The following is a 16,185-nucleotide window of genomic DNA, read 5'->3' on the forward strand; positions in this document are numbered from 1 at the left end:
AATTTGGTGTCTCATGGAATTCAAATCCATATAATTTGGAAATATGTCAAATACTTCAACTAGCCAAATTTTTAGGAAGCATTGAATGTGCTATTTCACTAGTTATCTTCTAACATATTCTTGATTTTAGTTTGAGAATAATTAATTTTATTCATTTCATATATTCATGTAGTAACTGAGTAGCTAATTTTATTGATAAGCTTATAATATCCAGAGTCTAAGTCTCTTTATAACAGATATGAGTCAGAACATACACTAAAATAATTTCTTCTTTTATTCACCTTGGGAATTTACTTGATATTAGAAAGATATAAATTGAGAATCCACATTACATGATTTTTGTATAAATATATAAAATATTTCAATGTTAGACTTACGAATTTCTAGTATCTGTCCATCTTCCAACTGACTTAAAGGTAAATTAATATCTTCAAGACTCAATGATGTGTCTACATTTAAAACTTCTTCGTTTTGTTTTTCGTCATTTTCTAATGGTGCTATTTCTTGTAATCTAGATTCATCAGTCCATGTCTCTTCAACATTTAAGACCTCCGTTTCTATATTAAAACAAAAAATTTATATGAATAAATTAAATGAATAATATAGAATACTCCTGAACATTTCGTAGATATCCAAATTAAGTTTTATTAAAAGAATATAAATTAAAGATTAAGAAAGACTAACTGAATTTTAAAAAATTGTTTAATGTTTGATTTGTAAACACAAATTTCTCATTAATTATATTAACAAATTTTCAGGAGTGTAAAATTGTTTATATGACAATGACTTCAATTTAAATTAAAAATTTAATTCCGAAGTTAAGACAATGGAGAAAATGTACATATTTTCAAGTCTATTTTTTAATCCATTTTTCACCAACCACAGAAGTAACAGCTAAAAACACGTGAAGAAAAACTTCGCGAAAGAACAAACAGTAAGCAAAAAAATTTACATGGTTAAAACGATATCAACGTCAGCCTTTCTATGGAGGATCTGACGTTTTTACATTAAAAACGGAAGTATAATCCTCTTACCACACCATCAAGTCCTTAACATATTTATAGCTGGTCTGGCCCTCTAGTGGTGGTTCCGAGTATTCCAGTTTCATTTACATGTTGTTACGTAACTCTGGATATCTTCTATTTCAAAGTTAAGACAATGGAGAAAATGTACACATTTTCAAGTCTAGATAGAAGATATCACTTCGAATAGAAGATACCCAGAGTTACGTAACGACATGTAAATGAAATTGGAATACTCGGAACCACCACTAGAGGGCCAGACCAGCTATAAATATGTTAAGGACTTGATGGTGTGGTAAGAGGATTATACTTCCGTTTTTAATGTAAAAACGTCAGATCCTCCATAGAAAGGCTGACGTTGATATCGTTTTAACCATGTAAATTTTTTGCTTACTGTTTGTTCTTTCGCGAAGTTTTTCTTCACGTGTTTTTAGCTGTTACTTCTGTGGTTGGTGAAAAATGGATTAAAAATAGACTTGAAAATGTGTACATTTTCTCCATTGTCTTAACTTCGAAATAGAAGATATCCAGAGTTACGTCACTGTATATAAATTTTAACCTGAAAACTAGTAAATAAATTTACATGTGTTAAGGAGTCAATTCTGAACTGTTCTATTTTGTTTGGGAATTATTTTTAGTTCGTTATTCTATTTATTTTGGGGCATTTTATTTTGTTAAGGAGAGACCACTGCACTTCCCTGGACAAAGATTTTCTAGCATTATTAAATTGTATATATGAGCTTTACTAATAAATAAAATATTTTATATTATGTATAGTAATTCTTTTGATATTTGATCTTTAGTAATGACAGTTTATCTTTGCCCACACCAGGCCTGGCACAATAACAACAAACATTAGTATGTAATGCACCTTTAGTGTATTTTTCCAGGCTTCTGCTTTACATTCATATAATAAGACATTACACACAAACATGTAAGACCGACTTTTATAATGTGAATAAAAGTTCAAAAATGAACATTATATATAAGCAATTGTCATTATGAAATGCATAATTTTTTTTCTCTTTCTGCCCTGTGGATCCTAAGAAAATCGTTTTTATAGCAAACCTGATATTGGTTTCGCCAGACCCACTTATCCTAACAACACTTTTCATGCAGTGAGTGAGTGTTTCTTTTAAAAATTGTTAGATAATAATTATAACTATAAATTTCTATAGTTTAATTTTATATATAAATATAGAATGGTAAAAATATGTGTGACTGTAAATTGTATACAGAAAATTCCCATTAGTTCAAAATTCAAGGGATAAATAATTGTGACTTATCAAATTATTGAGTTTCAAATTATCCAAGATTTACATATATCTGTACAATATGCCAAATACCATGAAACTGGTGTAATTTATTAAGGCTACATACACAGAATGCTAGTTAGAAATACAGCTATAAATGCAGAATGCTATTTTTGTTAATTAATAATTAATAACAACACAAATGTAAAGATAAACGGCCAGTGTCTGGTGAGAACATCACAGGCTGCCAGACAGGTTTTATAAAAAGTAAAGCAGAATCCTCAAAATGCAACCTGAATTATTTTTAAAGTGGCTCAAAAAGTAGTAAGTCACCCAAATGTAGTAGCCTAGAGCCCTACAAATATCTTAATCTGCTACTCTTAGACCAATTTTGCAATCTCGAAAACAACTGAATTTTGTGAGATAAGAGAAAAAAAGGGGTATTCAATGGATAAGGTGACGCTTGAAAATGCACTATGGTAGAAGCAAAGCCACATCGACCAGATTAGAGTTGTTCTTGGTCTATTGTTCTCTTATAGCATGGAGGCACTTCAATTTAAATAAATGAGTTAATGTACATATATCACGGTTAAGACAGAATTTTCACTTCGAATTTTGAAGTAGCCGTATTTCAAACTAACCGAATTCCTTAATGTGTAAATCTCAATATCTCCTACTGAGACAAAAGTACGGTTTTGAACTAATAGGATTTTGAACTATCTGAGTTCAAATTAATAAGGATTTCCTGTATTTGGTTACACTTTGAAATGTTGATAGAGTAATATTAAATGATTAAAAAAAAAAGTCAGATAATCAGAGTGTCAAGAAACAAAATACTGAAATTCACTTAAAAAGACAAAATGCCAAATTAATAAAATGAAAACAGTATGTCGTTCAGCATTAATTTCATGTAACATCAAAATATTTTTTACTGAACATTAGATCATACAAATTAATTAGACTAAATTATAGCCAGGAAGTAGGCCCAACAGACTCAAATCCCTCGGAAATTGGAAAAAATTACAAACATCTAACAAAAAATTTTTCTTCTGATGAATGGCACTTCTACTTACTCAGTAAATTATGAATGAAATAAAAGATAGAGAAAATACAAATTTATTAAACTATAAGAATAGAAAGAAAAATCATTTTTTTTTAATCTTCTTTCTAAGATTGCTTAGCAGTTCCTGCAATACAATTGAGCGTAGAAAGACAATTTACTAGACTCAAATATATTCTATTGTCTTTATATACAAATAAGAAATCTAAAGTACTAAACAATGTAATGTTAGTAAGATGTTTTGAAAAATTTAGACATTAGCGAGGTTGAGGCTGAAGTTTTAAACGCGAAAACATGTACGTTGGATGTTCGGCGCCGCTTTCCTGTAAGCCTAGAAGTTTGACAATGGCGTTTGGAATGTCGAACACGATTCCGCTGACTTTCCAAACACCATTGTCAAACTTCTAGGCTTACAGGAAAGTGGCCCTGAATATCCGACGTACACATTTTTGCATTTAAAACTTCGGCCTCAACCTTGCTATTATTATTTGGTAACCAATATAATTTTAAATTTATCAAAGAAAAACATGTCAGTATACATGTATTGTTCAAGTCATTTTTGTCTAATTTGTACTTATAATAATGATTTTTGTTTAATAAAAATTTCTTACACTTTTCATTGATGAATGTTTCTCTAGAATCTCTTAACAGTTAATGTGATAATTTTAAATTTGTATTTTATTGTTTTCATTAATTAATTGGTAATCAAACCACTATCTACCGAACCAGTTACTGGTTCTTTGCAGTTCAGATAAAGTGAACTTGAACAGAAACTAAAATGGAAACTCTAAAAGTATCCTAAACAGGAACTGAACCATTTTTTCTTGCAGTTTGGGTCCCCAGATTTTAATAAACAGATGTGAATTTGAATTAAATACATAATAAAAACTCAGGAATATGTATGAAGTATATTCCAAACTATTCTTAATTATTGTAATAAAATAATTTGAAAGTACTAGAGCTACTAGAAACATAAAAGAAAGTACATGCTGTCAATTCACAACAAATCACAAATTTAAATATTACCTTTTTCAATCACAACCGTTTCGCTCGGTTCTTCTAGTTCTTCCGATATTTTTTCTTCTTGATTAGACAATGCAGATTTTGCATTTATAGATGGAGGAAATGATTCTGTGCCATCTGACAAGATCCCGCTAGCTTCAATTACATCAGCTAGAAGATTATTTTTCTTGTCTATTTCTTCCTGTAAACAAAATCATGGATTATTTCGTTTACATGTATTTCCTACATAGAATATTTGATATTCTATAAATCTATATTCTAATTAGATAACTGATAGCACCAAGGATATTTATTCAAAATTAAGTAAATGCCGACGTATTTTAAAAATTTCATAAACCTAGCACTGATCTGAAGATTAGGGTGAGTTTATGGAAAATTTTTAAGTGTGAAAATTGCAACCCTAAGAAACTGTATGAAGAAATACTACAAAATTCTGATATAAACAGATAACAAGTATTTTACATTAATCAAAGAAATAGATTAACTGCTAATTCTACTCTAAGTTTTGTAGTCATCCACGATAATCAAACATGTTATTTAATGAGAAAAAATAACAATCATATTGATTCTTTCATTCAGTATACTTATTTTATATATCGATATATTTATTTAAAGAATCCTAATTTTGATTTTGTTACTAAGTTAATTTATTTTAATAAATAAAAGATTGTACATATGCAGTATGATGTATTTGCTTTTTAACATTGTCCAATAAAAACCCACTGGTTTATATGACATTTTGAATTAATGTAATTCATTTGTCATTTCTTATATAAATGTGAAAATACATCATTTCAATTTATTTATTTTCTTTTTTAATACGGTTAATTTGATACGAGATATTAAACTTTTTTTTATCAATCTAATTTTGCAGGTTTAAGCTTATATTTCTTTAAATTACACGGCATTTTACCTCTCCAAGAATTCGTCATGTTTAAGATAATTTGAATCATTTCCTTCTAAATGTATGCTGTCTTCAAATCATTTTCTTTTGAAATGGGTTTTAATTTTCATAAAATAAAATATCACAGCACTAGATATAACAAATAAGATACTAGTTCCACTAGTTCCAATGTTGTGAACTTGTTTTCTGTTAGGAACTCTCAGTGAGATGGAGCAGCTACATGATGTTTTTTGTCGAAAGATCACAGCAAAACATAGATATGTAATCGAAGGAACAAATCATAGCTTGATATAAATGATATTGGCATAAACAATAGGAATACATTGCTAAGCAACAAGTTCCATTTCTTTTTAGCTTAATCTTGCAACCTGAATTCAAGTAAAATCTCAATTTATAGTAACCTGAATTTAACCGTCAGATTATTGAATTTTGTAGATAACTACATTGATTAAAAATAATGTACTGTACAATAGAGCATATAAGAAAAGTACCTATTAAAAATCAATGCTACAATAAAGTATTATGAAAAAATAGCTGCTAATATACGACACACACAATTTGTAAATAACAATATTCAAATGTAAGTTTCTTTTTTTAAAATTTTGTTTATTTTTATGTAAAAGATAAATTAATTAAGATTACAATTATATGAGATAGCTTTTTTGCATTAATTATAAATAATTAATAATCTACTTCAGGTGTAGTAAAATAAATCGTTATGTTATACAATATTAATGATCAAATTCTATTAAACTTACTTTTTCATCAGCTTGTTTAGAATTTACATTTAATGTAGTTTTACTTTCTTGATTTACTGTACTCGATTCACTCTTTTCCGACTCTTCGAAATTAGCGACGGCTGTTGAATTCAACACAGAAATATTTGCTGGGGTACACGAAGAAACCGATACAACCGCGGGTGACGAATTTGTTCTACTGCCTTCTGATTTTTGTATATATGTAACTGTTTCCTGCTAAAATATGAAAAATAATTTAATCTGAAGAAATTATAAATGTTATTTAACTATATCATTTTCATATAGTTAAATAACATTTATAAAAAAATTACATAAAAAACTTAAAGAATATTGGTAATCCACCATATATCAGAGTGGCAAGTGTTGGATTACAGCAGATTGTCAGATAACTGGATTTTGTATGTATGTACAGTATATACTGCAGTAAAAAATAAACTTGATTTACAGGTTAGTTTATCGTATTAATCACAAACGTGACTGTTTTGCCAATTGCACATGCAATAAACAACTAGCTACTGACATTATACAGATCTATCAGTGTTTCTCTGTTGCATATTGACAAAGGATAATGCAAAAATTTTATGTATGCCACTGTGCAGAGTGTCAGATTACTAGACGTGATGGACTATAAAGACTCTACTATATAATTATTTTTTTGTATAGACTGTAGTTATTTTTTTGCCAACCTCATTTAAAAAGTCCTTTCTTAGTTCACAGAAATTGCAATTTAAATATAATTTTTCGAGTTATAAGTATAAATTATTTAAAAAACAAATTATATCATTTTAAATTAAAATGGCTGATGGTATTTAACCATTAAAAATACATGAAAGAAACTAAATCAGTCTTCACATCTTTGACACATAGCCTCTAAAACAGGGTATAAAGGAAGACTGTTTGTTCCTGGTTATTGGACATGATGGAGACGTGAAGACAAATTTACTTTCTTCCATGTATTTTTAATGTATATCATTTTTAGTATAGAAAAAAAATTATTTTTACTGTAATGACATAAATATCCAATGAAAAATACATTACCCACATTACTTGGAGCAGGAATGGGCAACCCGCGGCCTTCGGGCCGCATGCGGCCCGCAGTAATATTTTTTGCGACCCGCATGGCATAAAATATGAATAGATAGCTTCAGGGGCAAGAACAAAAAATCAAGTTTGGCTTATATGAACAGAACATTTAATAAATGAACAGAAAATATAATCATAAAAAGTTTATTTAAAATCGAAAGCAAAACAATATTTTTATTGTTTGTGATAATTTATAAAACAGAAACATAAATTTAAATGAACAGAAAATATCATAAAAAGTTTATTCAAAATCAAAAGCAAAACGATATTTTTATTGTTTGTGATAATTTTTAAAACAATCTTCTACGCAAAGGGCTGGCTTCTCTGGACAGATTGGACAGAAATAACGCGTTTCTCGGCGTTTCTTAGCTTTGGTACAAATTCGACATGGCTTTGTCGGATGTTGTTTTTTCTGAGTAGGTGGGATACTCTGTAAATAGTGAAGCTCTTGCAATTTAATTTTTTTTGAAACTGGTTGAATCTCTTCTCCAATCAACGCTTTGACGAATGCTTCTCTAAACTTTATAAGTTTTATTTTAGAAGAAGTTGCTTTTTGAAAGAGTTTGTGCACATTATGTATATATATCTCTATAATATGTAATGCAACCTTTTTGGGCCATCTAATAGTCTTTCTTAGAGCTGTGTAGTACGATAGCATTTGATCTGATCGGTCAATGCCAGACATTCCATGATTATAATCTCGAATTATATTCGGTTTCATCGAACATTTTCCATTGCGATTGAACACCTCTACCATTTCAACAACGTGCATGTTTGAAATGGTAAGGACTTCTCGTTTGTCTTTCCATTTACATACAGTAACAGGACCATTTCGCTGCCAAATAAACTCCCCCTTTTTCAGTTTTCGATTTATTACATCTCTGGGATTCCCCTTTCTGTTATTTCGCAGAGTTCCACACACATAAGTTTTTCGTGTAGTCAGTAATTTCGTAAGAGCAACAGAATTATAAAAATTATCCATGTATACGGTATATCCCTTATCAAGATAGTCTTCAAGTAAGTGTAAGACAACATCAGTAGTGTGGCCTAAATTACTGTCAATTCCTTCAGATTTTCCGCTGTAAATTGATATTTTCATAACAATACCATCGGATTCACATAGTTCATACAGTTTGACACCGTATTTGTGTTTTTTATTTTTTATGTACTGGCGAAAATGCAATCTTCCACGCCACAACATCATTGATTCATCGATACACATATTTTTATCAGGCACATAGTTTTGGTGCATAATATTATTGAAATGGTTTAGTATAGGTCTTACCTTATATAATCTGTCAGAAGATGGTATTGAGCTATCAACTAAATGAAAATAACGCAGTAACAATTGGAATTTATTTCGACTCATATGTGATCGCCAAAACATTATATTATACAATTCGTTTGTGCTCCAGTAATGTTCTATTGAAGGAAAAGAACAAGGACCCATTTGTAATACAAGTCCAATAAAAACTTTCATTTCTGCAGTGCTGACGTCTTTCCACTGTGATACCCTTTTAGATTTTTTTATTTCTTTATGTTTTGCAATTTCTTGTGCAGCATACAAATTCGTTTGTTCGACCAGTAATGCAAGAAATTCTTCCGAAAAAAATAGGTCTACCAGCATTTGCACTGTAAGGTTTGTCGTATCCAATTTCAAACCAACATTTTCTTGGAAAATAAATAGTTCAGGATTTTGTTGAGTTTCTGTCCACAAATTATCGTTTGGATTTGATGTGGTTGCTTGAGACGCATCGTCATTGCCTTCAGGTTCAAGAATAGTCTCATCTTCAGGTTCGGAGACGACGTCATAATCACTGTCCTCACTTGAATCCTCAGATGGTACATAATCGCTACTGTCGTTACCATCCTCACCAAAAATTTTGTCAGATTCTGAATCACTTAGATTAGTGTAGTAATCAAGTTGTTTTTTAGTCAGTGGTCTTTTCTTATCCATATTGGGATATTTATAATTTGATTATAAAAATAAATAAAAAATAACACTCTCAAAAAAGACGTAAATGTGATGTGCTCGCCTCTATATCCGATTTATTACTAATGAATTTAGACGCACATCTCTGATTGGCTGTAGCGAAGTGACAGGACGAATCGTGTCTGTGCACGAATTAACTCGTAGTTTGGCTTTAGCGAAGAGCTTTCTGTTACATAAGCCAACTACGAGATAATTCGTAATACCTTTATTTTAAGAAAAACACATTCTATATGCTTTTTGATTATTTCTATGTACTCTGATTAGAGTTTTTAATAATATAATATAATTAAATTAAGTTGGCGTTTTACATACAGAATCCTGAAAAAGTTCACGTGGCAGTCAACGTAGTTAATGTATATCATTTTTAGTATAGAAAAAAAATTATTTTTACTGTAATGACATAAATATCCAATGAAAAATACATTACCCACATTACTTGGAGCAGGAATGGGCAACCCGCGGCCTTCGGGCCGCATGCGGCCCGCAGTAATATTTTTTGCGACCCGCATGGCATAAAATATGAATAAATATATCAATTTCCCAGCTTAATGAGATATTCGACAAAAATTCAAATGTATAAATAAAAAGGCGTAGTCGTTTCCAAAACTTGGTCGATCACCGTTTATTTCGTTAACATGTTCTAGAATAAAGATTCGGACGATCCGACCTTCCTTTTTAGGCTACATGATCGCCCAGAAAACAATTCCTTTAAAACATAGAAATAATCCAATTAAAAATATAAAATTTGTAAAAATTGGAATTGGTGACCTTACGACGCCTTTGAATTCATCCTTGACTTCCAGTCGGGAGTTCTGGATCCTTATATCCACGTGAAAGTTCCTTTTATGGAAAATCTTTAGTGGAAAATCTTCATTAGTGGAAAATCTTTATTCTAGAACATGTTAACGAAATAAACGGTGATCGACCAAGTTTTGGAAACGACTACGTCTTTTTTATTTATACAAAAAATTTCTCATCCAGCGAAAAAACTAAAATTAAAAAGTTTTAAAAGAAATCGCCGCCAGAGGGAGGAGGATAATCTACATTAAACAGCGCAACTTTTCACGTGGATATAAGGATCCAGAACTCCCGACTGGAAGTCAAGGATGAATTCAAAGGCGTCGTAAGGTCACCAATTCCAATTTTTACAAATTTTATATTTTTAATTGGATTATTTCTATGTTTTAAAGGAATTGTTTTCTGGGCGATCATGTAGCCTAAAAAGGAAGGTCGGATCGTCCGAATCTTTATTCTAGAACATGTTAACGAAATAAACGGTGATCGACCAAGTTTTGGAAACGACTACGCCTTTTTTATTTATACAAAAAATTTCTCATCCAGCGAAAAAACTAAAATTAAAAATTCAAATGTTATTTTCTACAACTTATATTTGTGAAAAGTTTTTTCGCAATGAATTTAGTAAAAATTAAAACAAGAAACCGGCTAACAGACACATCGAAACTAATTTAAAACTAGCAGTGACTGATATTTAACCAAATATTTCCGATATATTATGTTTAGATCGATGCCAGAAGCTATATTAAGTATACCTATGCTAATTTATAATTATATATGAATAAAGAATTGTGATTTACCGACAGTTCCCCCCTCTTTTCTCTTGTGTGCGGCCCGCGTCAGTTCAAAAGTTTTGAAATGCGGCCCTTACATAGAAAAAGGTTGCCCATCCCTGACTTGGAGAATAAAAATTAGATTTTTTAAGCTGCAATTTGAAAAAATTGCAGCTTAAAAAATAAATTTCCACTGTCATCCGTCCATCTTTTCTAAATCTTAAGAATGGAGTTAGATAGACGAAAGATGAGATCAGCTATGGAAACCTTAGAGGCAGGAGGACCTGATTAACTATATACAAACTTCTGATGCAAACCGGAAGTCACATTATTTCATTTCAATTGAAAACTTTCCCCCAAAAGGAGTTAATAGATGACCGAAGTGATTCTATTGTTAAAGTTAAAATATGATGTATGGAAACAAGCCACTACTAATTTGAGGTGGAGAGCATATATTTTAAATTAAATAAATATGGTTAAAAATTGCAGCCTGGCATTGTAACAAGGTCACAATAAATAATTGCTCATTGTATATTGTTTTTCAAGTGTAACAGTTTCAAAATCATTTGTTAAGAATGAAAAATTGGACTTACCAAACTTATATTTTGTTGGGTTTTAATATATTAAATACTAGATTTGAAGAAATCAAGAATATAGGAAATCTGTCTTTGATACCTACATTTGTGCCTCAAAATTTCATGTAATGATCATCTAAAAATAATTACTGTAAATACAGCGGTATGTTGACTTACGAGTTTAATTCATTCCATGATGAAACTCGTAATTCCAATTACTCATATGTCAAATAAATTTTCCCCATTGAAATGAATTGAAATTCCGTTAATCTGTTCCGGACCTCCAAAACACTGCAATTTTTTTGTTACATATTTTTAAATAAGAAAAATGTACTTGTAAACAACGAATATTGTATAAAAACACAATAGAATGTACGGCAATAAACTGGTTTTGCAAACGTTGTCGTGTTTGCTGCATAGATAAAGAAAGAAAAGATGGAAAGTTCAAGAAATAAAAGAGGTGGCACCACACACAACATGGAAGTGAACTAATGCCTACATCACTCGATCACATGTTTTTCTATAAGCTAGCATGTCAGACATTGGAAGAGTAATGCAAATGATGAAATTACAGCAGTTTTCTATCTTTTTTTTTTCTTAATCTATGGTTTGCTGTGGCGTTCACTATGCGAACTAGTGGTGGGCTATCTGAAGCTGACTTGAAACCCGAATTTTAGCTCTCAACTCAAAACAAAACGTCAGCCGACAGACGGCTTGTACCTCAAAAAACTCGTAAGTTGGGACATTCATAAGTCAAGGTACCACTGTACTTATGAAATTATGACAAAAATAAAAAGCTGTTCACGTAAAATACCGAACTGAATTAATCTACCAACTGATTTCAGAATAATATGCTTTTACACAGTCTATTAATTTGCATGTTACTATTAAAATACTGAGGTGAAATACTTTTTAGATGATAATTAATTAATGGTTTTATATTAATAAAAATTGAGATTAATATATATATGTTAGTCATAACCCAAAATTACTAGGCAAAACTAGAATTAACAAAATACATTGTTTATTCTAGTTTTAATTAGTTAAATCTAGAATTCACTGTCTGTTGTTAGTAAAATCTAATACTTACTGAGAAAAGCTATGTTTCTGAAGTATTTAGTTTTTACTATGCCAAACTTGTTCTTAATGAAATAAATCAATTAAAAGTGTTTTAGACCAATTCAGACTAGCACCAATTCTTCACCAATTCTACCCATTATTTGTCAAAATAAACTGTGCTATTCTGTTTTGAAGGTCAACAACCTCGTACTATTAGTTATTTAAGTTGTAAGTTGTCAATTTTCTACTTGCCACTGAGTGATGTGCATTGAAAGTTATGTTCAAGTTTGAGGTTTTAGTTTATTGTGCATTTAAGAAGTCTCCAGGAAGTCATTAATAGTAATTACTGTGTATAATATGTTTATTTGATATAACTGATGCAATACAATGGAAGAAGTATCCAAAGAGAAGGCAAAAAGTGTGTTTCATGGAAAAATTTCTTACTTTAGAAAAAAAAATAGAGAGAGAGAGAGAGAGAGAGAGAGAGCACTGTGAATGTAATGGCAACAAAGATCAACATAAGCTTTTGGCAGAGACCAAAGAAGTTACTTTGCCTGTTCTTTTGCAATATAAAAGACTGGAAAAAAATTTAATGTTCCTGGGATTGGTGAAACAAAAAAGTTGATTACAAATGGCAAACCCATACAATATTATTTGCCAGTTGATGAAGTACAATAGAGCGTCATTTATCCAAAAGCCGGTTAACCGAAACGTCGGTTATCCAAAAGCTTTCCAGTCGGACTGTGTCGTGCCAAATCGAACGTTTTTGATACTAGATTAACTTCTAAAGTATAATTTTTTTGTTTTTATATTTTTCAATATATTTATTTTGTTTGCACAAAATAAAAAAATAATTTTTAACGATACAATAGCCTCGATTATTATTATAAAAATTTTTGTTAGATTTAAAATTGACGAAAATTCAACACAAAGCGACACGCAACACAGAAAAATTTCAACATTGGATAGGTTAATATATTTTTTTGTACATAATTGGTTATCCGAAAAAATCAGTTATCTGAACAACCCCAGTCCTCAATTGATTCGGATAAACAACGCTCTATTGTATTTGGTGTTACTGTGAAGCTTCGGAAATGGGTCTAGACTTTGTGCGAAAAGAGGAAAAGAAATTTTTTTTTTCTCTTTTTTTGCGTTTCAAGTCAGCTTCAGATAGCCCACCACTAGTTCGCATAGTGAACGCCACAGCAAACCATAGATTAAGAAAAAAAAAGATAGAAAACTGCTGTAATTTCATCATTTGCATTACTCTTTTTTTGTTTTGGAATAGAAGCCAATAATAATTATTATTATTATTATAAATTTATGTTGAAAAAACCATCAACAAGAAAAAACGGGAAAACGAAAAATGAATGTTTTATGTCCGTAAAAGGGCATGTCTGTAGAGATTTCCAAGAAAGTCGGACTTCTCAGGTTAAAACAATAGATGAATTTGAGTACTTAGATCGAACATCTTCGGTAGGAATCGAATTGTCAGTCGATGTTGACTCATCCGACGACCGGGGTTCCGATCTCGTTACAATGCGTAACGAGGGGGGGACCAATTAGAGAGCGGAGGCAAGTCGACATCGACCTATCGGAATGTTCGATCTGGGACTCAAAGGAAAGTTATAAAACCCGAAGAAAAAGAGATGATGACGTTCTCGGTCATTAGTTCTCTCAGTACTTGGCTCGTCCTATCTTGGACGTGTGTGCTTCCGTAAAATTAGGAGGGAACTTTTTGGACATCGTGGAAACAACCTCTCTGTCGTGTCGCCTAGTGCCATCCAGGTTCCTCGGAGAAAAATCACCTGAAGTCGTGCCCAACGCCTCGGGGTCTACGATCATTTCACCGTCCACGCCGAACTGTAGGAAAAGAAATCCCGAACATTTGAACTTTATTTGGACTTAATTCTCGTGCTTTGTGCTGTGTTACCCCTTTGTTCAAGGAAATATTGTAAGAAATTTTTATTTTATTAAACGGTTTTGAGATGGAAAACCTGTCTCTGTGAAATTCTTCCACTCCCACACGGCAGTGTTGACCGCTTGACTGTCGCAACATCTTTTCACCCAATCGGCTAACCTCACATTACTGAAAGTACTCATGTAGCCCTAGGGCATGGCAGTCAAGACTAAAAACGGAAACATCAAGAAAGCATGCCAACATAACAACTGAAATAAGAAATATTTTTTTTATCGATGTGCAAAACATGACAACAGAAAAGAAGTAAAAAGAAATGCTTAGTTTTCAAACCTATTTTTTACTTATAAATGAACAGCCATTGTCAAATCAACATATAATCTCAAGTTGACCAAGTTTCAAAGTTAATTATGATTTAACAGAACTTATTTGATCAAGTCGGGCATAGGGTTGGAGACCACTGCTCTAAAGCAAGAGGGCTGAAAAGATTGCATTTCAGTTAACTGATATCTCTTAACATTTGCCACCATCTGTATTTTGCATCCCAACAATAGAAGTCAGTTTGTCAACATTATAATAGAGAAGCTATGCACTCTCTGGCCAGAGTTAAAGACTGTTCATAGAAAACTATAACACACTCAACCGGGACATAGAAAATATGTTAGCTTTATAGAAGAAAGACAAATATAACAAGAATTGGTCAAATGATCTCCATTTTGTGCATTTTATGAAAAAACAAGAGTTCCTCATTCAGAGATTTAACTATTGCTGTACATAACTGTGTTCAGTATTGAGTTAAGAACTGATCTTACAACAACAACAACAACATTACAGCCTGAAGTCATTAAAAATATCCAGGATGTGGATGAACTTCAAAACGTCATCAAGCAGATAAATGAAGAGCAAGAATAAACTGAAAATGGTGACAAAGAGGACAAAGTGGTACAAGCCAGTTTGTCATAGCTCTTCACTAATAAAAGAAGTCCATACGAAGTAGGCCAATGAAAATAAATTTAGACACAACACATCCTCTAGCTGACATACAAAATAGCATTATTTTATGTGGACAGGGCAAAGGCAAAGTTTTGAAACCTAACAGAAGTCAGGCCTGAAAGAAATTGAGTGTCTACAAGTTTGGAACAAAGGATAGAGTTTTGAATGGGCTATATTGCAGGTATGTTCACTTAACCTTAATAACATTAAAAGAAATATTAACCCAAAAATTAAATAAAAACATCTGATAAATAATTATTTCTTTCATATCTGAATTTGATGCTTTTCATCCAAGTTTTATTGACTTAATAAAAGGTACATCAGAAAATTTTTCTGAGAATTGCAGCAAGCTGAGGAACACGACAAGGGTTTATTTGCTATGCATGCAAGAAGAACTGAACTTCAAAGTGATGCTTCTACAAACAATAAATACAGTAGTGAACTGAAAATCGAAATCAATTGGGGACTGGAGTTGTTCAGATTAGGGATTTGTTCCGATTACGGTTTATGTACGAATAAATATATTAACCTGTCCGATGTTCAAATTTTTCTCTGTTGCGTGTCGCTTCGTGTTGAATTTTTCGTCGATTTTAAGCCTAACAAAAATTTTTATAATAATAATCGAGGCTATCGTATCGTTAAAAATTCTTTCTGCATTTTGTACAAACAAAATAAATATATTGAAGAATATAAAAACATGAAAATTATACTTTAGAAGTAAATCTAGTATCAAAAACGTTCGATTCAGCACGACACAGTCCGACTGAAAATCGTGCCGATTACCGGCGATTCCGATTACCGGGGTGCTGATTTACGAGTCTCTACTGTAAACCTTTGCATATCAAAATGTCACAACAGCATGCATGTTCCAATAAATAGTGAAGAACATAGAATGAACAGATAACGATGATTAAAATAATAAGGCCTAATAAAGTCTTTTTTGATAATTACAATTGTTATTATTTTTCTCTAATTT

General features: G+C 31.3%; 1 protein-coding gene across 1 annotated transcript in view; it reads right to left on the reverse strand.

Moving 5' to 3' along the window:
- Window positions 1-16,185, reverse strand: part of LOC136970675 (BRCA2-interacting transcriptional repressor EMSY) — a 72,345-nt gene that overhangs the window by 13,354 nt on the left and 42,806 nt on the right. Inside the window, exons 12-14 of the mRNA XM_067265137.1 lie at window positions 6,021-6,236; window positions 4,362-4,539; window positions 378-557 (exon numbers count right to left, since the gene is read on the reverse strand). Of these exons, the coding sequence (XP_067121238.1) occupies window positions 378-557; window positions 4,362-4,539; window positions 6,021-6,236 (574 nt within the window). The remainder of the gene's footprint in view (window positions 1-377; window positions 558-4,361; window positions 4,540-6,020; window positions 6,237-16,185) is intronic.

This window comes from Centruroides vittatus, unplaced genomic scaffold, assembly GCF_030686945.1.
Source record: "Centruroides vittatus isolate TY-2023 unplaced genomic scaffold, ASM3068694v2 contig_2104, whole genome shotgun sequence".
NCBI lineage: Eukaryota > Metazoa > Arthropoda > Arachnida > Scorpiones > Buthidae > Centruroides > Centruroides vittatus.